Raw genomic sequence first — 24498 nt, 5'->3', positions numbered from 1 at the left:
ATAGGATAAATGTACTAGTGAAGGGAGCACAAACAGCTGTTGGAAAAACAGAATGTTACTAAAGAGCCCTCATGGACTTTGCCGTTACAAGGAAAAAGTGAGATACTTGTATTTCAGTATTAGCAAATGGATTGAAAAGGGAAAAGCCATCACTTTAAAACATGTCATAATGAATTCCACGGGTTCTGACAACACATTTTTTAGCCAGGCAGACCAGTGCGGCACCTGGGAAGGGAACTTGATCTGATTTATGTGATACACACGCTGGAGAAGATACGAGTGGTATAGAAACGATAGCAACAGAAAAGCAGCTTTACTGTGGGTATTACTGTAGCTGAGCTGTCACATTATAAAGGAACCAATTCAACGTAATCAATCTAATGTTTACTTTTCTAACTGTGATTGTTACTTGTAAGAAATTCAGATGATAGAGATAAATGTAATTACTTAAACTGATTCTGAGTTAGTTATGACTTCCTTAAAAAAATATAAACTTTTTCTTCAGTGCCAGTATGTCTTCTTATTTGCTTTTATTATGGTAGATGGACCTCTTAGCCTGCCAAAGTGGAGGATCTATCAATGTTTCCATCATAAAAGAGTACTTTCTAGAGACTATATAACTTGTCTGTTAAAATAGTTTGGCATGAAGCCCGGAATGCAAATTTTTTATCTTCAAAAGAGACAGTTTTCCCCACAATTTTATGGGGAGATGGGAAAAGCAAGGGGGAAAAAAAAAAATCAATGTTTATACAGTTAAAAAGCGCCTCTGCACCTAGCTATACTGCATTAAAATGCATTCATATTATATACTTTTACAGACGGAAACATCTTCAACCATGCCAGCTTATGGAAATCAAGCTCTACAATAAATAATGTGTGTGTGCCACTAATCCCAGCCCAAAGTGAACTTACTACCTTGCCAAAATCTCTACCCACTGATGAGCTGATGTGCAGGTGTGCTGTTCCTGCCATCACAGAGATTGCAAGCCAGCATGTTTCAACAATAATCCATTTGCTCTGTAGGCGTGTGCGTTTATATGTGTGTATTTGTGTGCATACAAACGCACACATATTGTTCACTTGGAAGACTACACCAGAATGGAACAAGAACAGCTCAAAAAGGAAATGAAAGGCAATAAAAGAACCTATTAACTTGACAGTTTAAAAAACTCAAACAACCAAAAAGAAATCAATGCTATACACCAAAACCATCACAGTTTCTCCAAAGGGCTAGTAAAGATTATTCTTTTAAGATATGTGCATACTTATTTCTCCTTTGCTACTTTTAATGGAAAAACGTTAACCTAGTCTCTGTAAGAACCTGTCAAGGACAAAACCTTTTAATGTTAATTCAAGCAAGTGTGGTTTCACAACACCATTAACAGGCTTTCTGGTTCAGATTTTTGGGTTCCATAAACATTCACAGTTTCATTGCCTGTTACAAATCACCAGCTGGTTAAGCTAAAACACCCTTCCTTGCCTCAGCTTTGCTTCCTTTCATCTCCTATCTCCCTCAGGTCTGGTTTGAGAAGAACACTTTTTGGTCCTTTGGGCTTCCCAGCCCTGCAATGCTCCTACTGAAGGAAAGGGAAGACTCCTGCTCTGTAGCCCTGTGTGGTTCTCCCTGTTTGAATGACCTGGTCACTGAGCAGAGAAATGTACCAGTTGAGAAGCAGCCACATTCTCCCTCAGAGGAGCCTCTGACAGCAAATACCCACTGCCAGATTCCCACAGCCACAGCACGTGCACCAAGGTAATTCCCGACAGAAGACTTATTTGGCATTTACTAGCTCAGGGTATGAAGCAAGAAGAAACTGTAAACTTGGCAGCAGCAGAGCCCACTTTCGTGGGTTTGCAGCTTCAGCCCACTGCTTATCTCTCAGTTTAAAAGCATGCCAGAGTATTTTGCAACTCTGTATAGATCCTATAATAGGGGGGAAAAAGCTTACTGCCTGCAAAAACCAAGCATGGCCATTTAATTCCACTAAAAAGATGCTGACAGATCCATCTGGAAAGCTGGTAGAGCTTGTTTGAGCAGTCCAGTAAATGAGACTAGCAGGTGGTACCTGTGCAATGAACCATTTCAGCTCCTTAGTTCTGAGTTAATCAGGTAGCACAGTTGAGGACATGACAAGCTCCAGTAAAACCCAGTGTCAGGCACCACTTCTGGGATACAGCTGAGTTTCAGGTGCACAAGATTTTGGTTTACGAGGGTCCGCACTGCTGCAGTTTAGCTCTGTATCTGTGGTTCAATAAGTTAGAAACTCTGCTGGTTAAATAAATGAAGCCTGCAGGCTATTCTTAACTCTTTTGTAATTAGAACAAGCAAGCCAGAAAGCAAGCAAGCAAAAATGAAAAACCAGAAACCAGACGTAAGGAAGTGAAACACAAAGAAATGTTAAAATAACCCTAAATAAAGTTGTGAACTCAACATTAAAAGCTGCAAGGGTTATTGCTCTTTGTAGTGCTAAGTTTGCCACAGTACGTGTGGCATCCTCTAACCTAACCTTCTCTCACAAATAGAAGATTTCTCTATTAGTACTAATGCATACAATAAAACATACAAGCTGTGCTCTGAAACAGGGGGAACACAAAATGGAATATATAAACTTTTAGAATTAGTTTTAAGCAATGTTAAGTTTGATGGCTTTGTAACAGTAGCAAAGGAAAATTACTGAGGTGCATAATACATAGAAAAACAATAGAGTACAGCTGGAGAACATCCTGGCACAAGATAAATCATTAGAGTTGATGTAGTCTTAAGAAAAACAGTCTAGAAGAACAGGATGCAGGAATAAGGAGTATCTGGGAATAGCAGGTGTCCAGGATAGGCTACGGGTAAACTAACCGAGGAGGACAGGAGGGTTATTATATCTCTAGTGCTAACAAACCAATTAAACTGGTACAAGCATCTACTGCGCGTGCTTCAAAGGCTGCCAGAAGTGATGAAGATTGTTGGAAGAAGTAAACGACCCTCAGAGACCAGCACCACAATTCTGTACACATGCGGGGAGCTTTCTGGAAAGTGATGTAATCCATACGTAGCCTCATGAATATGTATGTATGTCCAGGGAATATAGAAAGACAGCTTGTGTAGCAATAGGGAGACACGTTAGAAGGAGCTATCCCCCGTGCCTCCTGGTGCAGCAATAAAGAATACCTGCTTGTCAGCTTGAACACTTTGTTGGCAAGTTTGTTCCTGCAGTTGTCTCCGAATCCACCCCTTGGCTGAGTTAGCCTTGTGTTAATATTTAGTACAATACACAGTAATTCAAGCAGTTAGCATTTAATTTTACTGTATACCACTTTCTCATCTACCTATTTACTGCTGCGTGGTAAGTAAACATGATAATTCTTCATCATTTCCTTTGAAGCACTGTGCTCACTATGTGTGCTCTGAGCACACTCCTCCCTATTGTCATTAATTCAATTGTTCCTGCAGTCAAATTGAAAGTGAAACAAAGGAACAGAATTACTGTTGATTCCTAATCTAGCTTCAAATTCACTTATGCCACCAACAGACATCCCTGATGACTCTGACACCTTCTGCACAAGGCTGTCCTTCCAAAGCATGACTTAGCATTTTTCAAGCAGAAGTGTGATCTCTTTGAAACTGTCCATCCCTGCAGGCAACACACTGCCACAACAGACTTACTCTGTGTAAAGCTGCATCTGAAGAGCACCAAAGGCTAAAATACCCCACCATATAAAAACATGAAGCTGAGGAAGAGACCCACTGCAGTCACAGGGCAGCATTTACAGATGCTAACCTTTGTCCTTCAGACCTGTGCCCCTAAAAAGGGGGCTGAGTCAGGGTTTGCAGGATTACATTTCTGTCCTGAATCAGCACTGGGAAAAGGCCAGTTTTGTCCACACTCCTGTATGACCTGAGCACGACTGTGCCCCAGAGCACAGGGGTTTGCACTGCAGATCAGCCTTGCAGTTGGGTTATAGCAGTATCACTAAAACTTTGCTGTGCTCTAAGAGGGAACTGCAAATCGGTATTCCCCCTGGTAGCTCTGGAGAGGACAGAATAAGCATCTGGGGCTGGCAGCTCATTTTCCAGCCTCTCACTCTCTCCCTCGCAGTTTGTACCATTGCATATAGGCTGCTAAGTGCTGCTTTAAACCTCTCCCCTGATCTCATCTTGCAGACTGCACACAGTTAATGCTTCCCTCCTGCAGAAAAATTCACTTGGACAACAAATGGAAAATAATCAGTGCTAATTTTACAGTTTTCATTTCCAAGGCCAAATGACATCATATAAGTGAGTCATTATCAAAGCCTAAAATTCTCTTTGAGCCAGCATTTATCATGAATAAACTGCAAGTGCAGGCAGTCCTGTTACATAAATGCCACCAGTAGATTACATTCTGGAAAGCTGCAGAGATTTGCTAGTCTTAGTAATTGACTCAGCCAAACTTACTTTCTTGGCTTTAATCTTTCCCTTAAACAAAAGTTTCTGTACTTTACAATTGAGATGCTGATGAATGTTAATGGTAGTAACAACTAGATCTACTTACTGAAGACTTTGACTATCATTGGCTCTTCAAATACATCATCTTCTGTAACAAGCATACATACAAATCTCTTTTCATCACTGATTCTTGCATTCTTGATGGTTAATGTATAGTTTTCTGAGAGACTCAACCTGTCTTTGTACTCTGGTACATCATCATACTGCACGGTTTTTTTTGTTGATGATCTGAAGGCAATAAATACTGGAGATCCATTCGGCATTTCCTATAATAAAAAGATAAATACCTCTAGTTTGCACACTCATTTAGAAGTTCCTGAAGATCTGCAATTGGTACAAATGCATCATTTGATAGCAAAATCTGATAACTACATCAGATGGGTTTTTTCCTGATTAATTTCTGCTATACAAACTAGAAATTCAATGTAATACAAGAGCTAGTTTAAGACTGCTGTGGTACACACAGAGAATATCATCAGTAGAGATCATTTCAATCCCTTGGCTCAATCTCAGCATAGCAGAGGGCCTTCTCTGATGAGGCCTGCTGGTTCTGGCACCAGCTACTCTGTACAAAAAGAAGTACTTGAAACAGAAGCATTCTGTTGAGCTTGACTTGGAAGCTTCAGTTTCCTTTTTCTTTCCATGATTGTTTTACGTATTCACACTGTCTGTCTGGGATATACAGACTTCATTCCAAATGCAGGATTTAATCAGGCAAAAGTGCCTATTTTATTCTAAATTAGTTTTTAACTATTTTTTTGTTTGCTTTGAAAGGAGCCAGGAGCTTGTGGCATGGGACTATACATAAATCAAATGTTGTTACTTATGCATGCCCCAATAATCTGCAAAACACCATTTTCTAGACTTCCTCCTTGTATTAATCAGTATTTGCTGTTACCATCCTAAGAAGAAATACAAAGTTGACAACCTTGCACAAGACTCCCATACAAAAAATAACCATTTTTGAGAGACAAAGTTACAGGTGGAGTTCTGCAGGATTTGATTCCCCCCATCCTTACACACAGAGCAGGCATGGGTTCTGTTTGCCCGTAGTTAAAGTGAGGTGAAAGGCTGACTCTATGTTCACTATTGTGCTGGGAGCTGAAGGAGGTTTCCATTCTCTTTTATCCCTTGCACCTTGCAGCACTCATACAAGCTGCATTCCTAGCACAAAACCTCAGCTTGACTGCAGAGGCTGCAAAAGCAGGAAGATGCTGTTACAAGAGATGGGTGCTGCCAGAGATGGGCAAGGAGCAAGAGGCAACAGCTAAAGTGAAGGTTCAATTCCCTTACAGTCTTTCTCCTTCTCCCACTTTCAAATCACTCTAGATGTCTGTCACACAGGAAAGAAAGTATTGCCTTGACTTGGTACACAGGAAACTGGCTGTCAAGGTCAAAAGAGTTCTTAACTCTAAGCCTACCCAGTGCTCCTGGGCTCCCACCAGGAACATGAATTGCTGCTCCCAAAGCAGCAGAGCAGCAAATGTAGTTCCTTCTTCTTCCAATGAAATATTCACCTAGCCAAAACCCCTAACATCTGCTCACACACCAAGCACTGCCTGGCTGGGAGATGACCTGGGAGAACAGATACCATTTTTACTTGGTTATATGCACTGTGTCAAGAATTTATACAATAGCAACTAGATGGGCTCTTTTGTATGTTGGGTTTCACGTCCCTTTCCACTTAGAAGAAGCTATACCATTTGCTGCTTGGTACTTGTCTGAGATGAGCAATCCAAATGCACCAGACAGAGATAATGAGTTTCTTTTCCCTCAAAATAGCCTTGGATCTTCATATAGACTTGTGTCTTCCCCCAAAAAGCCAGCAGACTAAAACAAACACACTGCAAAATGCAGGCAACTGCATCTTCTGAGACCTTATGTGAAACAGTTCACTGAACTTTTTGGCATAACATTCCCCACTGACTTCTGCCATCACTTCCCAAAACATGTTTGTAGAGAAGGAACTCTTGAGTGGATGAGGGCTGCAAGAGCTGCAAACCTCCAGGTACAAAGGAAGGAGCTGGGAAGGATTATGACACACCTCCCAGCAGCAGACCAGGATAATGTAAAACAGTCTGGTAGATGCCATTTACAAAGAGAGAACTACATAATTATAAATCCACTGTTAGAGTAGAAATCACCTGAACTTCACAGAAGCAAGAAAACCAACTGTGCTGATGTCAGTCTGAAAAGCATAAGGGTTTTGGTATTCTGGTGTTTTTCAGTATGCATGCCTTCAAGGTTTCATTTGACTGATATGCTTATTCTCCCTTTGGCCTGGGGTACCAATCGCATATAGAAGCGCATCAGGTGATGTTCCTACTTCAAGCTGACCAAGAGAACCAAGAGGACACCGTGTTTTCACCTTTGTCTTCTGTGCATCAGAAACAGCAGAGTGAAACTACCAGAAACTCTAAGATCTGCTCTGCCCTCTTCTTCAGCATCCATTAAATACAATACAGCATGAAACAGTGTTCAGTGACTGTCAGACCAACCAAGCAAGGGACGTCGCTTTCCCAGGGACAAAGCACTGTCCTGCTTCAGGCAGCCCACTTCAGAAGTACTCAAATGTACAACGATGGCTCTATCAAGCAAGTGAGACACCACTGGGTAAAGTGCCAGATCTCTAATACAGGTTGGCAGAAAACTCCCAAATAATTATTTCTCTTGAACAATGAGATTAATTCCTCAAACTCTACCCTTGGCAGGAATTCTGCAGATTGGAATCTTGTAGCTTTACAACCACAGGAATGAATGTCTGGATCTGAGGCAGAAATCCTACCAATTGGAATCTTGTGATCTCACACACAAAAAATATAACACACCAGCTTTAGTGAATGTAAGGTAAGCTATACTTACATATTTCCATTTTCCAAACATAAGACCATCTGGTACTTCTAGACGACAAGGCATAGTAATAGTATCTCCATATACTGCATTTACTGTGTACAATCCCAGAGCTGGAGGAGAAACAGAAACAATTTTAAGTGTTTTCTTCAGTCCCCATATGCTAGCTAACATGTGGTTCACAGCTATTACAAATAGAGCCACCTCCTTGACAAATGGTTATTTTCCAGCATGTAGGATTTATACCCAAACCTCTAATAAAATAGTATTCCTGTCATTAACTTTGTTCATTTAAACATTACAACCTTTTTGGACCCACATTTCCTGCTAAAGTCAAGTGGGTACATTTCCAAACAGGACTGCACCCACTCAATCAGATGAATGTGTGTATCGCCATCAGTAACCACAGCTATTGTCTCAAACTTAAAACTTCAGGAGAAGGGAAAACCCTTAACCTTTATTCATCTCAAACCCCAGCCACTTCTGCCTGCAGAGCTTGTGCTGCAATGCAATACTGTGAGGAGGCCAGCAGACAAGTGATGCTCTGACTGCTGCACTGTATTGAACACTTGGAAGAAAAAAAATCAAACAATGTTATTCAAATGCTGGGTACCCTTAAACTCGGGAAACAAACTAGTTCATACATTCAGATTTGGGAAAAGTGAAGTACTTCCATGAATTATTTAAGAACAGCTTTTTTGGAAAGCTCAGCACAATATTGTTGTGCTAATGCATACAAATTTACAGTATAAAACTGACCCACTTATTGCCCAAAACATGTGAATTGAACAAAAAAGCACCCCCCAAAGTGACGAAATGTTACAACACAAGAAGCTTAAAGGGAAAGCTGTTACAACTTGGTGCATTTGCTCTAATGCAACTGCTTTGTTCCTATTTTCTGTATTTGCCCCTGCTCCTTGCACTGGAGGAAGGTTTTGCCTCTGGTGCTTGCCTGGTGTCACTGAGTGTATTGCTGCCTGCTCTTACCCAGATGTCTGCAGCTTTTGTCAGTGTCTTCTGCCCAAGACTCAGGATCTCTCCCACTTTGCTCTCCCTTCATTTGCAACTGGAGCTGCAAAATGAAGGGCTTGCTGCCAAAGAAACCTTATTTAAGGGAGAGCAGCAGGATGCTGGTGATGTAGCCAGAGCCCCAAAGACATCCATTCCTTATAGAAACATTACTTTTCCAGGGGATTCAGCCCTTATTGCTAGAGCTGGAAAAATCAAACCCATTCCCATGCACCCCCAAGGACCTGAGCCTCAGATCACTTACCTCTCCCCAAACCCCAAGGCAGCTAGTTACTGTGATGGCCTGACAATTACACTGACTGCAGATGAGCTCTCTATAGGGAGAGTTTTCCCAACAGATTACTTTTCTTTCAACAAAATCATGTCTTTTCAAAAAGCTGAACACTGACTCCCGTGCCTACAATTCCAGTTAGAACGACTCCACAGCATTCTCCTCAGGTGAGGATTTCAAAGCTTACTGTTAGCATCATATATGCCATTTGTATCACAGTAATAAGTGAGGCTGTGACTTGGGTTCTGTGGTAATGCACACAAAAACAGTACTCCAAAATCTTTCCTTAGAGATGCTTACAACCTGGTCAACATTCCACAGTAAGGCAGAGAAACAGGCAAACAGGCTGGAGGGACCAAAGGAACGCAAGAGCTGACAGGCACTGCTACCTGCATGTATCTTAAACTTCCTTTCCTTCACACTGCTCCTTTCCAACTGAACAACTGCTGATCTTCTGGTTCTGTTATACAATTAGTCACAAACATGTTACTCACACTACAAGGGCTGCATACTCTCATTTGCTGTGCCGTTTACAAAGACCAGCAGTTCTCTAAGTGACAAGAGCTCAGCCCACTAGATGGTGCTGAGTAAGAGCAGCCTTTAAACTAAAAACTAAACCAGCTAAGTCTGATTTTATGGAAATAGGACCAATGTTTCACAACTGTACATGGAAGTAAAATTTGAAGCTGGGAACAAATTCTTCCCTTGGCCCTCACTTACACTCACCCTCATTTTGATCTCCAGGAAGGGAACAATGCAGCTTTGGCTTTGCAGGTTGAATCCTAATTTTCACTCCTGTTGAGAGTTAGGAAAAAGCAGTCCTTTGCATTCCTCTCTCCCGTGGATGTGAAAGTACATGAGGTTTGCAAATACACACTCTATTAGTAAGCTGGTTAGTTCCCATTCAAATTCCAGTTTAGTGTCATTTGGTAATTTGAATTCTGTAATGGTATTTTGCATTACATGGAAAACCTGAAACTGCTCCTCCTGCTAGGACATACTCCTTGTCATTAGGGAAAAACAAAAGGACCCTGCGGATCTGTGAGGATGTTCTCCCCTATACACCTGTTCAAACCCCGCAAGTCCCTAATGCAGTGAGCATCCGTCCCTGGAGAACTGACAAACAGCTTCCTGAATGTGAATGAAACTGTTTCTGGCAATGATTTACATTTATCATTCAGAGCAGGTAATCAGTGAATGGCCTGATAAAAGGCAAGACTGGCCTCTGATTTCAGAAAACCTCTTTCATCTCAAAAGCATTCCTTACGGTGAACAAACCACCCCAAAATCATGTCTTGCCATAAATTCTGCCGTTTTCTAGGAATCTGTTAACACAGAACCAAAACCACACAAGTTTTACTTTAAATGCACAGAAATGATCCTTACAAGAATACAAGAGCCCTGCTCTAAAATTTTCTCCTCCCACTTCTGTAGCAACAAATACAGGACATTCAAGGAGTGCAAACTAGCTGAGTAACTGCAAACTTCCACTGCAGGAGCTGCAGTAATTGTCACAAAGCAACCTGCAAAACCTTACCTTTAAGAAACAAACCCAGCAACTCCTCTCTGCTGCTACCGGGTATACTTGTCAAATGATGGGAAGAAGAAGAAAATTGAATGACTGCTTAATGATACAACAGACCTTACCATCAGCCATCATTTCTTGAGAGCCCTTGACATAATTCCCAGCTCATTCTAAAGAAATTAAATAATAGATATATAAAGCAAGATCTACAGATATAGAATGAATTGCTCCATGCCCTAACACCACACAGGGTCAATGTCAAGGCCCTCCTACCTCATTAATTGCAGGAGAGCACATAGACAACTATTGGGAATAATACTTACAAGAAATTACTAGACATCATATCTGTGTTTCTGATGCACCTTTAAGAGCCCAGCCAGCTCCCCTGTGTTGACGCAGGAGTCATGGACAACGGGGAGACCATCAATGTGATCAAGCCGTTACCAAAGTTTATTCAGATACAGTGCTCCCTTTATACCCTTCCACCCTTAAGTTTCTTATGTAACAGCCTTGGATACTGAGCTCTAATTGGTTAGTCTAGGGGTTACTACCATTTACAAAGCTAATGTTTATCACCTGTTATAATTGCAATTAAATACCTTACTCTAAAAACACAGTGGGAAACTACAACCTTGGCAGAGATCATTCTCTGCATGTTTTCAGTGGAAAATTCCAGAGGCCTAACAAGACAATTGACCTTGCTTATGCCTGCCAAAAATCTCCTTACTTTACAGTAATAAGGCTCAGGGTATGGGGATCGCTCACTACGTGGCCTCTTCACATGAGCTACAAGAGGCACTCTTACGCACAGCTCGCACAGACATGCCTGTGGTCATTAATCTTCTGCCAGCACTGAAAACACAAGATACACTTCAGGATATCAAAAGATGGGTTAAAGCAAGCAAAACATCAACAGGCTTGTGTTATCAAGATTCATGCAATAAAACAGGTCCCATTTCAGTTTGGTGCTATGATCATTTCCTGTATCAGACACTGGGGCATCACAGTAGGGAAGCAGGGTTAATACTTCCAAGAAAATTCTACCATTGATTATGCTTGTCATACAAATATGATTAAAACCAAAAGACTGCATGTTTGTGGATATGCTATCTGATATAGATAAACACTATATAGTTTCTTATCTCTACCTGTTTAAACAGTGAAACAAATCCATATAAGGGTAATTAGGACTTCAAAGGACTACTAGTTACAAGAGAATCAACTCAAGGGAAATTAACTTCAGATAAATATATCCAATAGTATTCAATGTAACAAACGCTTGTAAATCAACATAACAGAACTTGCTGAAGGGTTTCTTATACTTTATCATAGTATTCCTTCAATGAGCTTTAAAACCTGAATAATATTAGAGCCTAGGCAATTTTAACACCAAAGGAAAAAAATTCCTTTATGATCATCTAAGCACTGATGCAATGGACTGCAATTACCCTTTGGAATCATCCCTGTTAACTTCAGCTCTTTGAAGATGTGAAGCAATTGAATGGGAATGCACATTTGGGGTTGTTTTCCTTTTTTTGGGGGTGGGGGAAAGATCCAACCCAAAACATGGTTGGGATGCTGAATTTCTTTTGACAAGCTGGTCAAAGAAATGCCTACGTAACTCCAAAGACACAAGTAAGTCAAGCCCACACAAACAGAACTATTTCTGTGCTTAACACTGATGTTGGCAAGTACTCAGGGCAGATTAAGAAGATGGAGCTTGGCACCCAGCAATATCAAAGCATCAGGCAGTACACATCAGGAAACAGGCTAAGTATTTAAAGCTAAGAAGATAGTAAAACCACCAGAGAGCAGGCATTAAATGCCATCAGAACTCTGCTATCATTAGCCTACAGGAAGCGTAATGCTTGTTTAAAACAGCTTTTCCTTACAAATGAGGAAAAACTCCTGAAAGAAACATGTCAACATTTCAGAAACCCTTTTTTCTATGAGCACTTAATAAATACTATGCTCCTACTCCTAAGTCCATCAAATGTTTTCCTTATCAGTACAAAGAAATGAACTATAATTAGAAACCAGATAACTTATCCCATCTGACCAAGCCTGCAAGGGTCTATCACCTCATCAGTAAAGAAAGCCTCAGCCCCCTCCTCAAGAGGACTGAGGTCAGTGCATGCTTCTCCCTGGTGTTTTGCTCTATAGCTTAGCCAGTTGTGCATCACATGGGATGCAGAGTTCTTCTACACATGCATGTAGCTCGGCTTTCCACATAATCCTAAATGCCAGCTCAAGGCTGAGGCCTTCATGAGTTTAGGTCAAAAATCCCATGGAGCACTTTAACCACAGTGTTTAAAGTCCTACAACATGCCCAAATAAAACTCTAGGACTTATCACTAACTGATCACAAACAGACTACTGCTGTTTATTTCACTAAGGGCTATTCAATCTGCCAGGCAGAGGTCTTAGAAGGTTCTGTCCTTCCAAGAGCAGATGGTACAACGCATAGTTTACAGGGGTTACTGTAAGCTTTACCCTAGGGATGTTCACACTGAGTGCTTCTCTGAACACTTGCTATCATCATCGCTGCTAAAGGAGTACACAGGGGTACATAGAGAAGAAAAGCTTTTTCCAGTCTGAATGTACCAAAACACCTAGAATGCATCTAAATAATGATGACTAATAACCTTTTCTCAGGTTAGGAACATCAAATATTATATACAAAGCAATAATCATGACAGTAATTACAATCATCAGAAGTGTCTAGCATTTTTCATAGGTATACAAAAGAAATTTGTCCATAGTCATACCAATTTAAATTTCAAATGTCCATTAAATGCATTCTTTGTCACTTAGAGTAAAACATATATTGCTTTCCAAGTTAGGAAAGCTTTCAAACTACATAAAAAGAGCTGTTCTAGCATAAGCTTCTGCAAAGCCTGAGACCAAATGAGCAGCTCAAAGCTCAGTAATTGATGCAAAATGCTACCGCAAAATGCTACCACAAAATATATTACTTGTGTCAGCACATCAACCTTCCCACCTTCCCACCTCAGCCTCTCTTCCAATGCCCAGCTCCAAGAAGACAAAGGAAACTGCTAAGTCTAGCTCTGAAATGGGACCAGGAAAGCTGCGTTTTGCTTGGCAGCAATAAGCACATCTCTGCTCTTTAATCTTATCCTTTTAAATTGGGAAGGCTCCAAAATCTCCTAAAGAACTGGAAGGAAAACCCATGAAAGCCACCACTGCCTTTGTGCCGCATGGGCTTTGTTATAGCAAAATGTTCTTTTCAAAGGGAAATCCTAAGCTGCTTTCCACAAACCACTACCCCAAAACATCACCTGGGATTTCTATGGCTTTCTAATCACACTATTTTATGGAAACCCTAGCTTTTGGCTCAGAATTCTGCAACTCTATTTCTGGATTTGATGCTAATCCAAAACCAGTTTGTTTTGCAGGCTGATGTTTTCAAGTCTTTTGAGTAGATCTTACAGGTTTTAAAAGGTTACATATATAGTGGTGGTGGCATCAAAAGGAAAAAAAGTAGTGCAATTCTAAGCCATTGCAAATAGGAGCAAACAGTGAAAAAACACCTACTTAAAAATGCTTGAATCAGTATAAGGCTAGCAGAGACTGATTTCACAAGCTCCGGGTGGAACCATGTCAGAAGACATGTCCAACATTGGCAAGCTGTGGTCAGCATCAGTAACTTTAGCTGTGTTTTCTATGAGCACTGAAAAGCCTCTGTTAATGATTTACTTTAATGCAAGCTTTTACAAAACATTGCTTAAGATAGTTCCCATAACTCAGAGTGAGGATGGCCAACACATCTTCTTATAAATACTTCTGTTCAAACTGCAGCCATGACTAAAGGAGCTATGAGTAATTTCTTTGACATACTAGAAAATGGAATTTACTTGATGAAAATAGTTACCAGCATATGGTGTGATTTTTTACAAGCAGTCTGGCACATCTGCCAGGGAAGTGAGTTGCAGCTTACTCAAGTTTGATGATACAAGCTATCTGCCAAGAGATGAGCAGCAAATGTGGCAAAATAGCTTCTGAGTCAATACTGCGATGAGTTTTAACTTTAAAGGGTATAGCTATAGGCAAAATGGGATTAACGAGACCTTTGTAGCTTGGTGGAACTTCTCATTCCTTCTGCAGTTGGCCTCTGGCTGCTCCTGCAGTGTACTTCTATTACACTTCTGGTTGCCCTTCTAAAGCACTTACCCATTTGCTAAAACTACTAGCAACGCTGCAGTGTATCCAATAGTTTAAAGGGACATAAAAGCTTTTATAAATCAAATAAAATCAGCAGCTCAAAAAACAATTATCTAAAATCCTCCATTGTATTTTGCTATGAATTCTTTTTCCCTTTCACAAAAAGGAAAGCCAATAGACAGCATACTAAAAAAAGAGCTCTTGCTTTTTCATAATTTGATATTGACACTGTGGCTCAATACACCCCACAGGCTAATAGTGCAGAAAAAAACCCACCATCATTTATACACAAATGCTGAATAAAAAGCTAAACAGTACATGCTTTTCACATCAAAACTAGAGAGATTTTGTTTTGCTACTGCAAATAAGAGTAAATTACCTGTCATCCTAGAGTTTAAGTCAATGCCAAGTTGACAGTGCACCAAGGGAGAAAGAGGAGGCTGAACTTTTGCCTCTTGCATCCTTCTCCTTGTGTGTGCACTGCTGCTTCATTGCACCAAGAAGCCTGGGAAATGAGGCTGCTGTCGTGGTGGCACTGGACTGGAGATGGCAAATGGGGCTGAAACCTGCTGGCTCCTTCCTGGAGCATCTGGAAGCAAATGGACTGTTTCTCATAGGGGGAGACACTAAGGCTCCCCCTTCTTACCACAGCCACTAACCTCTACCCACCATCACAGCCTGCACAGGATGAAGCCAATGGGAAAAAGCAAGCACAAGACAACAAAGAGGCACATCCCACTTGGTCAACTGCTGTTTCTGAGAAAGTATGTGCACAGCACTGTGTTAAGACTTTGCTGGGATCACCATTTAACAAAACCAGCAGTGTGCCTGAGTTCCCAACCCAGGGTGTTCCTCTCCAACTATGGAAAACACAGGGTTAAGAAAAAGCTTTATTTCACACACATTATGGCCCACATATGCTAATAAAACATATGCTAGTGAAGTATATGCTAGCTTGTCTATCTGCAAGTATCCCTTGTAAGTACATCGCTTTAGATTTTGGCCTGTGAGGATCCATAAGGAGGTATGAGGACAAGGAGCAGACGGACCTTCCATATACGGTTAGTTAACAAGTTAGGCACTAAGAAATGTATGCTTATTGATCTATGCTAAGAAAAAGGCCAGATCTCTACTATTAACTATGTTCCAGATTTGCAAACCTTACTCTCTCCATTACTTGCACATTCACCCGGGGCATTTGCTTACTCATGCAAAACTATCCTATGGTCCAGCTCCCTAGCTTGTTATCCAATACCACTATTCCCCTCTGCAGCAAAGAGGGCTTCCAGCAGGCAGAGAAGCATCTGAGAAGAGAAAGCATCAGTTCTGGTTTTCCTTCTTTACTAGTGCTCTGAAACATTTGCAGAAGTCCCAGTCCTGAAATCATGCATCAAACACTGTGCATCACAAACACTTTCTTCCTACCTGCCCTTCAAAGGCTGTGAGGTAAGCAGATAGACAGTGTCCTGCCACACTTCCCTACTGCAGTCACACTTACCAGATCTGTTTATTCCCAAAGAAACCAGCTAGACTTCACCAACAGAGCAAATCAGAACTCGTGACTGTAATATGCGTAATGTGCACAGAATGTTATTTTCAGTGACTGAACATCATTTACTTGTGGCAAAAACCAAGCGCTGATCACCTCAAAGGAAGAAGAGAAAGAAGAGAAAGGCTTACACAAGTTTCAACTTTCAAGGGCACAGATGAAAGACACATTTATCCTTCTGTAACACTGAGTGGGTGGAAAAGCTTTCAGGAGAAAATGTCCAGTCCTTCTAAATTAAGAAGGAAAGTAGGCTGCTAAACAGAAAGTGTGAGCTTTATGTGCCACCAGGTGGTTCTGGTGGGATGGACACTCCCTCCCAGCTGACAATAGGCTGTTGGCTGCTCCATCTGTTTTCTAACTGCATTCCCTACTGATAAGAGAGAGGACAAAGTGATGCAGATAAGATGAATATAGCCATCCTGAACCATCAACAGGTCTTTGTTACCTGGAGACAAGACCTATCATTTCACCCATAGCAAAAACGACATAGGTGTGTGAGGGAAAAAGTTAATTGAAAGACTAATGCTATAAATCCTTGTGGTTTATGCTAAAATAAGTGACTGACAGCTCCTCCGAGGCTCTCTTTAGATTTAATAGGCTCCTCACAGACATGGCTTTTGAAACTTCACTGATGCCTGTAGCCAGCCCTGGTACTGGCAGCTGTCTGCTGCTGTAGGAGGATGAGCTGAAGCAGATGTGCACTTACACCAATGGGAGAAATCAGCACTACCTTTGTTTCTGAAAGCTTAATCTCTGCCTGCCTTTCTCAAGCAGTCTGCTGAAAATCAAGAGGTGTGCCAACAGCACACACTGCAAACTACACATGAAGAGAAAGAGTTAACATTACACAGACTTTTATACAATGATGAAACATAGACAAGGATAGGGAAATACGTAAAGCTGGTGTGACCTTGGTGCCCATCGTTTCCACTTGTGGATATTACTGATGTGAGATGGTATGAAATGCTGCTAAATACCAGGTCTGTTTCCACCTCATATATATATATATATATATGTACATGCATATATAAGCTAGCACCTGATGTGCTATTAGCATAAATTATTTTACCAAAACCCCCAACCATTGCTTAAAATACTGCTGCATACATAGAACTGCTGGAAAGGACCATACAACTGCAGCTCAAAGGTGGTGGATGGGCTTACAGCTCACAATGATTTTCCAATACACTATGACATTAGAACATAGGGGTACTGTCCAGTTATTGAACAAATGTCTGTAAGCCTCAGCTGCCTCCTGGAAAAATACACGAGGGGTTAGAAAATGCAAAGTAGGGCTCATATTCCATTTTCAATTAATATATGAGTTACTTTCTACATTTTTAACCTGCAGGCATTGCTTTCTGTAGATAAAGTATTGATATAAAGTTTGAAAGCAGCAGCATATATTTTCAGGCCTATCTGTACTCCCCAAATGGTACCAAAGAGTAACTGTAAGTGTGCACAAATGGAAGCAACACAGAAGTTCAGTCTTTCAAGTATTTACACTTATTTATCCTTGAGAACAGTCCCACAGCACAAAGATGAGGGCACAAAACATCAGCACTACTGCTAGAAAACAGGTCTGCTGACTGGGTTTCCCTCCCTGTTATTATACATACTGTGGTAACTTCATGAACGCCCAGGACCCCATTTATATGATAATAAAGAGGCAAGACCAAAAAATTGCTCAGGGACCCAGCCCAACCTGCGTTCAGTGAAGCACTTCAGGACCCCATGGCATCACTGTTACTTCCAGAGCACAACCCCTGCTCAATAAGCCCCCTAAACCCATGCATGCAAAACGCACCTCTACCACCAATAAAACCTGGTATATGGTCTGCAGGAACAGAAGAACTGTGTAGCCAGGTGATACACTGTGCTGGCTTTAGGGAAGGCATTCTCTCCATGCCACTTGTTTCAACTTAGTCCTGGCAGTATCAGAAACAACAGCAGCTGCACAGCCATGGATGCTGTGTGAGTTTAGATTTCCATGTGAATGGTTGAGTAAACAGCAATGCCTTCAGAGCAGTCCACCTCAGTTAGATGTGTGGGCTCCTGCACAGACTGGCCACATTATGTTGTCATTGAAACTCTCTGTAAACACACATCCTGGTGTGGAAGACAGATGTTTTCTCTATATACCTGTCAGAAACTCTTTGTGGAGAAGGCGATTGTGTGTTAGCATGACAGCTTCTGCAGTGCATCGTGCTCCTGTGAAATGCATTAATGCCCAGCTGCACTTTTCAGTACAGTTCAACATGCTGTTTTGACCTACACATTTGGGCCACAGTTACCATTTCCTTATCTAGGCACTGCTTCAGCCCATATTGCCAGCCCTCCCTGAGCAAGAACACAGAAGACAGGTTTCCTGAGTTATTTTCCTTTGTGGCAGAACCTTTTACCTGTACACTGCTAGTTATCCATTTTTTGACAGTAACCATGTACTCAGAGCATTACCATATTGAAACAGCCACTGAAGACAAGATGTTTACAACCACAAGCCAAGCACATAAGCTACTGCAATGCCAGGCTGAAGTACGTCACCTACCAAAGCGGAGAGCCTTCATGCCCATCTTTATACTGCAGTACTGCAAAGTACATAAGAGGTACCTTACTTCTTTCCCAAGAGCCATCTGGTGCTTTCTGCCAAGAAACAGCATTCACAAAGGGCCCAGCAAGGGACCTCTTCAGCTTTTGGCAAGTTAAAAGCATCCTGGAGTCAGTCACAGGTTGTCTTGCTGCACTGCCTCTCTCAAAGCCATCACACTGAGAGGACTCCTAGAGCACCCCACTACCTACAGCCCTTCCTAACCCCTACTATGTATAAAGAGGAACGTGATCCTGCTGGGTACCTGGCAGAAAGCACTTCTGAAAGGCTGAAACAATCTCACAGCTACTTCAAGCCATCTCTTAGTGCCAGGAGGGGTGCTGGCATGGCTCAGTGGGGCTAAGGATCTGGCCCCCAAAGAGAAAAGCCTTGTTATTCTGTCTTTTGTTAGGAAGCAGAACACTTTGATAGTCTCTAGCTACTGTAAAGGCACTGATTAGCACATATATGTAACAAAAAATGCCTAATTATTCTAAAGAAATCTTGAAAACTAATTATTAGTTCTGGAATCCTTTTTGGAGCCAGATGGTGCCCTTCCCAAAATACCAACTCTAGAGAATTATTTATATGAGCTTTGACCACATCTGAATAGCTCAGAGAATGATGTATGTTTTTAATGCCCTGATACTGACAACAAAGTCTTCTTACTCTAAATTAATGGGAAACAAGTGTCGCACAGCAAAGATAAAAGTGACTTTGCAAAGCTTTATTCTTTGGAATCTGCCTTTTTTAGGAGACCAAGGTCCTTGCAGAAATGTCAGCATCCTCACAGAAATGTCAACATCAACATGTTTGACTGAACAGAGGGATGTCGCAGCACGTGTGTGTGCTCACGATGTGTGATACAGGTTGTCTATGCATGGGGGAAATCAATGGTATTTGAGATAATGTATCTAATTTTATGTTGGTCTTAACTGGGTCTTGCAAAGAAAACCCCGAACTAATAAAGAACAACCCAGACCCACTACATAGGCAATCAAACAAAGCCCTTGAGTAACCGATGCCACCATCCTCCAGTAAAGCAGCAGCTGCCTTTAGCTTCTCACAGGTACAAATCTGGGTTTTTTAAAGCTGATTTTCATTGTTTAACTTTTTCATATGCTGTTTTCTTAAATGTGTTTGATATGCAAACACAATCTGAAAGATAGATGTTCACAGCCTAAACCAAACCACCGAACAGTGAGGAGGCTGGGTTCTGAGACCCAGTGTAGTCCCCTTGGAGCAGGGCTTTAACGCAGCCCTGCTCACCAGCTGGTCCCCAGTCATTCCTTCCCACAAAGAGCAGGACAGGGACCTCTGAACAGGAACCTGCAGCTTCTGCACACAAGGGCTGTGAACCTGGACCTTCAGAAACAGCACAAAAGTATCTTCTTAAAAGTAAGAGCCTACAGATCCCAAACTTTCCACATACAGATTGCTGTTTTCACACTTGCCCATAGACATAACTGCTTTTATCCTTGTTTGAAAACAGCACAGGAAAGCTCTGCAGACATGCAACACCTTGCCCACCATGGTGAGGAGAGCTGTTGCCAAGAGGCAGGAGTGGTAGGAAGACACAATGGACAGTTGGCACAAAGAAGCTTTGAATTACGGAACAGACCCCCAGGCTGCAGAGCTGTAAGAGGGTTTCTGCAGCACCATTCACATTATACCCTTGGCATTATCCTAAGGCACTGTTTAATAAGCATCAAACCTCTGCTTTGAGGTGAAATACCAACAAGTCCCTAAAAGTAGCTCCACACCTGACCCTGCCTTCTGTGCACCAACAGCTGCTCCAAGAGTCATTTTTCCTCTTTGGACAGCCATATAAGCACCTGAAATTTGCTGCTGCAGCCTTGAAATGAGTCCAACATAAAATTAATATCCACTGTATCTGCTTAAAAAAATCCTCACTGTATTAAGTACTCCATGATCAAAACAAGGCACATTAAATCAGGCTGAATGCATGTTAGTAGGTCTTCATTATCTAGATTTATCTTAGGTACACATCATTTCTTTCTCATTAAATTGCAATATGAGCCATTTTGTACATATAAAAATATTAAAACATATTTTCTTCTCAAAATGACTAAAATGTGATAAAAGCCCACACAATACTTGCCTTGCCTTCATGTTTTCAAGAGTACCATATGGCTTGTCTGAATCCCTCAGCAAGAGGTTTTCTGAATTCAAACTAATTTGATTTGGCAGCTCCTTCTTTAGAAGATGTAAATTCCCTTAACACCTTTTAAATTACATTCTGTTTCACAAAACATCGTTTTCTTGTCCGAAGTTCAAGCAAGCTTTTAGAGGGGTTTCGTTTTCATTGTAAAGTCTTCAGAGCTCTTAGAACTGGCAGTAGTGTCATTTTCACATATAGTATCTCTCAAAGTCTTAGTATAGGTGCGCTGTGCCTCCCCTGTATCTCATGATACCAGCACTGCAAGGTCTAGAGGATGTGGGAATCTCTTAAACAGACCTGCACTCTGAGTAAGAAAGCAAAGCAAAGGAGAAGAGCACATTGCACAGATTCAAGAGACTTTAAAACCCAACATGTCCAGGGCTTGCAGCCACAAGTTCTGTGATAGCACAAAGACCCACTCTGAAAAGTCCAGTCAGACAAAATAGACACCAACAGCAACAGCTATTTCATGTTTCTCTAGGTCTGGCTTAGACAAATGACACCTGTAAGGTCTCCTGTGAGCAAACCCCCATGGATGCTACCACCAAAGGCTATTGAAAAACAAAGTATTAGGAAGGACACACAGTCTGTATCCTTTGGTGCAAGGCATTTCACTAAGAGCAAGTGATTCAATAGCATACCCAGTGATGTACTGTTTTGCTCTACAGCTATAAACACAAGTATCTACATATCTTTTAGTCCATAGTCATCTCATCTTTATGATTTCAATAAGGAAAGTATACAAAAGGGAAGCACACCCAGTAAAGCTGTCCCTAGACAATAGAGAATAGGTAAATTACCCTATTCTAGAGAAGAAAAAGCAAGAGAAACTACAGAACAGAAAGTCTTAAAAGCCACATATATACTTTAATTCAGTTAACTATTAACAAAGAGCATTTATAAATCAGACTCCTCAAAAAGTCTTAATACAATGAGAAATATATCTCTGCATAAGCATGACAGCACAGCCATTAGCATAAATTTAGAGGCACTATTGCTTTTGAGGTGATCAGAGTGCCCTATAATGGATAAATCTGATTTCCTGATGTTTCCCTTCAATCACACTCAGAAGATATCCAACTCAGCATCCCAAAGTTAAGCAAAACAAATTACACAACTATTTATGACTATTATGTCTCTGCACAACATAACCCCCCAAATTCCATTGCCATGGAGAAGTGAAATTCTACAATGTGGTGCAAACCTACAGAGTAATTTACTAATTCTATTAAAATTGCAATTAATACATTTAGGGACAGGAAAGAAACACAACCCAACACAACAGTCTTCACAAATCAGTAAATTCAAACCTGCAAGCTGTCATATTAAATAAAGTAAGTTTTTCCTTACTATCTGAAGCTCTCTCAAGTTCCTAGAAAAGAGAAACCAAAACTCTTCTACATACTTTGAAATCATTTCTTTAACTCAAAGCTTTTGAATAAGGATTTCTAATAAGATGTTTAAAAGAGTTTAACCTTAGTTGTGGATTTCTTCAGCTTGCTCTAGGAATTTAGGCCTCTTACCTTAGGAAACAAACCAACCAGAGACAGATGAAGAGCACAGACCCTTCCATGTCTGTCAAACACACACATGTGCTGTAAATTCAGAGCATTTTCCCTAGCTTTTAAAAGGTGTCAGCAAGCAACTCCCCATCCACGACAGGATCCCCAAGACAAGTTGCTGATAGCCACAATCTCCACACTTTCCTCACTCTTTTCCTGCTCAGTTGGAGAACACTATGGAGTGCCAAGTGTTCCCTCTGTGTGCACGTAAAGTAAAAGTCCAGGATATAACTCAGCTGGCATTTCACCAGCTAAACATGAATTGGCCTCATCTCCATATGGAAGAAACACACAACAGGACATTAAAGGGGAAGTAAAAACCACAGAGGGAGCCCATTATAGACCTAACCCACATGCTTTTTCACTACATCTGTCTCCCAACATAATCATGCTGCACCCTAAAAACAGTGCTACAAAGGTAAGCTGTATAAATGCTTTTCTTTTTTTCCCCTGTAGAACATGCCTGAAATCCTCTGTGTTATATTAAGCAGTCTTAAGGCCCATCACACAAGTTTTAAAGGGAACCAAGTAACAATTTCTTTACTCCACTTACCTGCATCTGTTGTCATGTCTGCCAGGAGCAACATAAATGCTCCCAGTGCTCCTTTTGGTTTTTCACTTGTTGCTTGCAAGCCTAAAACGCTAACAGTAACATGCCCCAAAAAGCTAGCTCTTACCATGTACAGAAGCAGCACTCCCAATTCTGGTGTACATCACTTACAACTTCCTTTTATACTGAGGGTTTTAGAAGAGGTGGGAATACAAAGCATGAGCAGAAGGCTAGTTAAACACAGATGTTTAGGTTTAGTCAGCTCTGGGTGAATATGTACCCACTGTGCACCTTAAAGAGACTGGAGAATCACAGACTTATAGAAAAGGCTGGGTTGAAGAGGGTTTTGGAGGTCAGCTAGCCTAACCTTCTGTTCAAAGGAGGGCCCAGATTAGGTTTTTCATGGCAAAGTAAATTCTTAAATATTCATAGTGAAATACTGGTTTTATCCAATTTTCCTTTTCCAACTAGGTAACAAGAGTAAGAACACTCAAACATCAGATAGGTCCTGACTTTAATGAAGGTCTTTCATTATGATCAATTTTCATTCAGTAAATCTTTCCACTTAAGGAATAAGAACTTCTAATGTAACTTAGAAGCTAAAAGCAAGGTTAAAAAGTTGCTCCAAACCCACAATCTTCCTGCTCTAGAGTTTTAGAACAATGTGGAGACAACATCACCAATAAAGACACAGCTCCACAGACTTGAGCAAAGAAAGCATCCTAGACACCCTGTATTCCAGGTGCCACTGAGTGCAAAGCTCAAGCCACTGCACTGTTTTCTAGTCACAGAGAGAAAGAATATGCTCACCTGGTTTAGAATTACTGTGAGACAGTGGAGGCTGTACTCGAGTACCTCTTTTGTTTTAGTCTTGGGTCTGTCTAAAGCTTACTGATGCCATTCAACTTCAGTAAGTGTTGGACCAAATCCACACGTGAGAATACAAGCAGCTTTATAAAGGCTTTGCCAATCTCAAAGCCTGCTCAAGAAGCAGCTGGTCATTAACTGTAAAGGAGAGGTTGTTCTTTTTAACTTGTAATGATCCTCCTCCAGGACCAGAACAAACATTGTGAGGTCCTTAATCCACAGTTAAGGTTAATCAGTTTTAACAATTTCCTAATCAGCTAAAATGTGTCTGATATTGATGAGAATGGAAGCAGAATATGGTCTAGATTAACTGAAGGGCAAATTAACTTTTCATCTGAACCCTGGAACACCAGGAAAAGCACAACTGAAAGCAGGAACACTTGTGTCCTGAAGAGTAAGGAAAGATCTGAAACACACTCTGGGCAGAACAACTACAGTAAAGGCACTTGGAAAGAGAAGAATTACAACCAATCAAGACTGGAAGGCTCAAAGGGTGGTTCCATTAAGAAACTCAATGTCAGATTAAGACCACAGGGAAGAAAGATCTTCTGAATGTCAGATTTGTTCAAAGGAGTATTTTAAGAGGAAAAAAATATAGAAGAAAATGCGCCTTCAAGTTGTGAAAGACAGCTTTCTTTCCCCCTGAACTCTACATCTGATTGCTAAAATAGGTGCTATTTGCACTTTAAGTAGCCACCTCTATGGATTTTATCAAAGACTTCTAGTGGGAAACCAGGATCACCATCTACTTGTTAGGAAGAATTACACCAGTAGTGTAAGAGATGCCTAGATGGCCAGTCTCCAAAACACATGGCTAACAGCTGGAAGGGCACTTCATCTACTAAGGCTATGATTAACTATCCTGAA

The 24498-nt window shown here is 41.1% G+C and overlaps 1 protein-coding gene across 1 annotated transcript in view; it reads right to left on the bottom strand.

Annotated features, from left to right (window-relative positions):
* LOC115945990 (CD166 antigen-like) overlaps positions 1–24498 on the bottom strand; it is a 93531-nt gene that overhangs the window by 24852 nt on the left and 44181 nt on the right. The window contains exons 2-3 of the mRNA XM_034064305.1: positions 7340–7440; positions 4524–4743 (exon numbers count right to left, since the gene is read on the bottom strand). Coding sequence (XP_033920196.1) covers positions 4524–4743; positions 7340–7393 — 274 coding nt within the window. The 5' untranslated portion in view covers positions 7394–7440. The remainder of the gene's footprint in view (positions 1–4523; positions 4744–7339; positions 7441–24498) is intronic.

The sequence above is a fragment of the Melopsittacus undulatus genome, chromosome 6 (assembly GCF_012275295.1).
Source record: "Melopsittacus undulatus isolate bMelUnd1 chromosome 6, bMelUnd1.mat.Z, whole genome shotgun sequence".
Classification (NCBI taxonomy): domain Eukaryota; kingdom Metazoa; phylum Chordata; class Aves; order Psittaciformes; family Psittaculidae; genus Melopsittacus; species Melopsittacus undulatus.
This window is presented reverse-complemented; position numbering and strand designations above follow the sequence as displayed.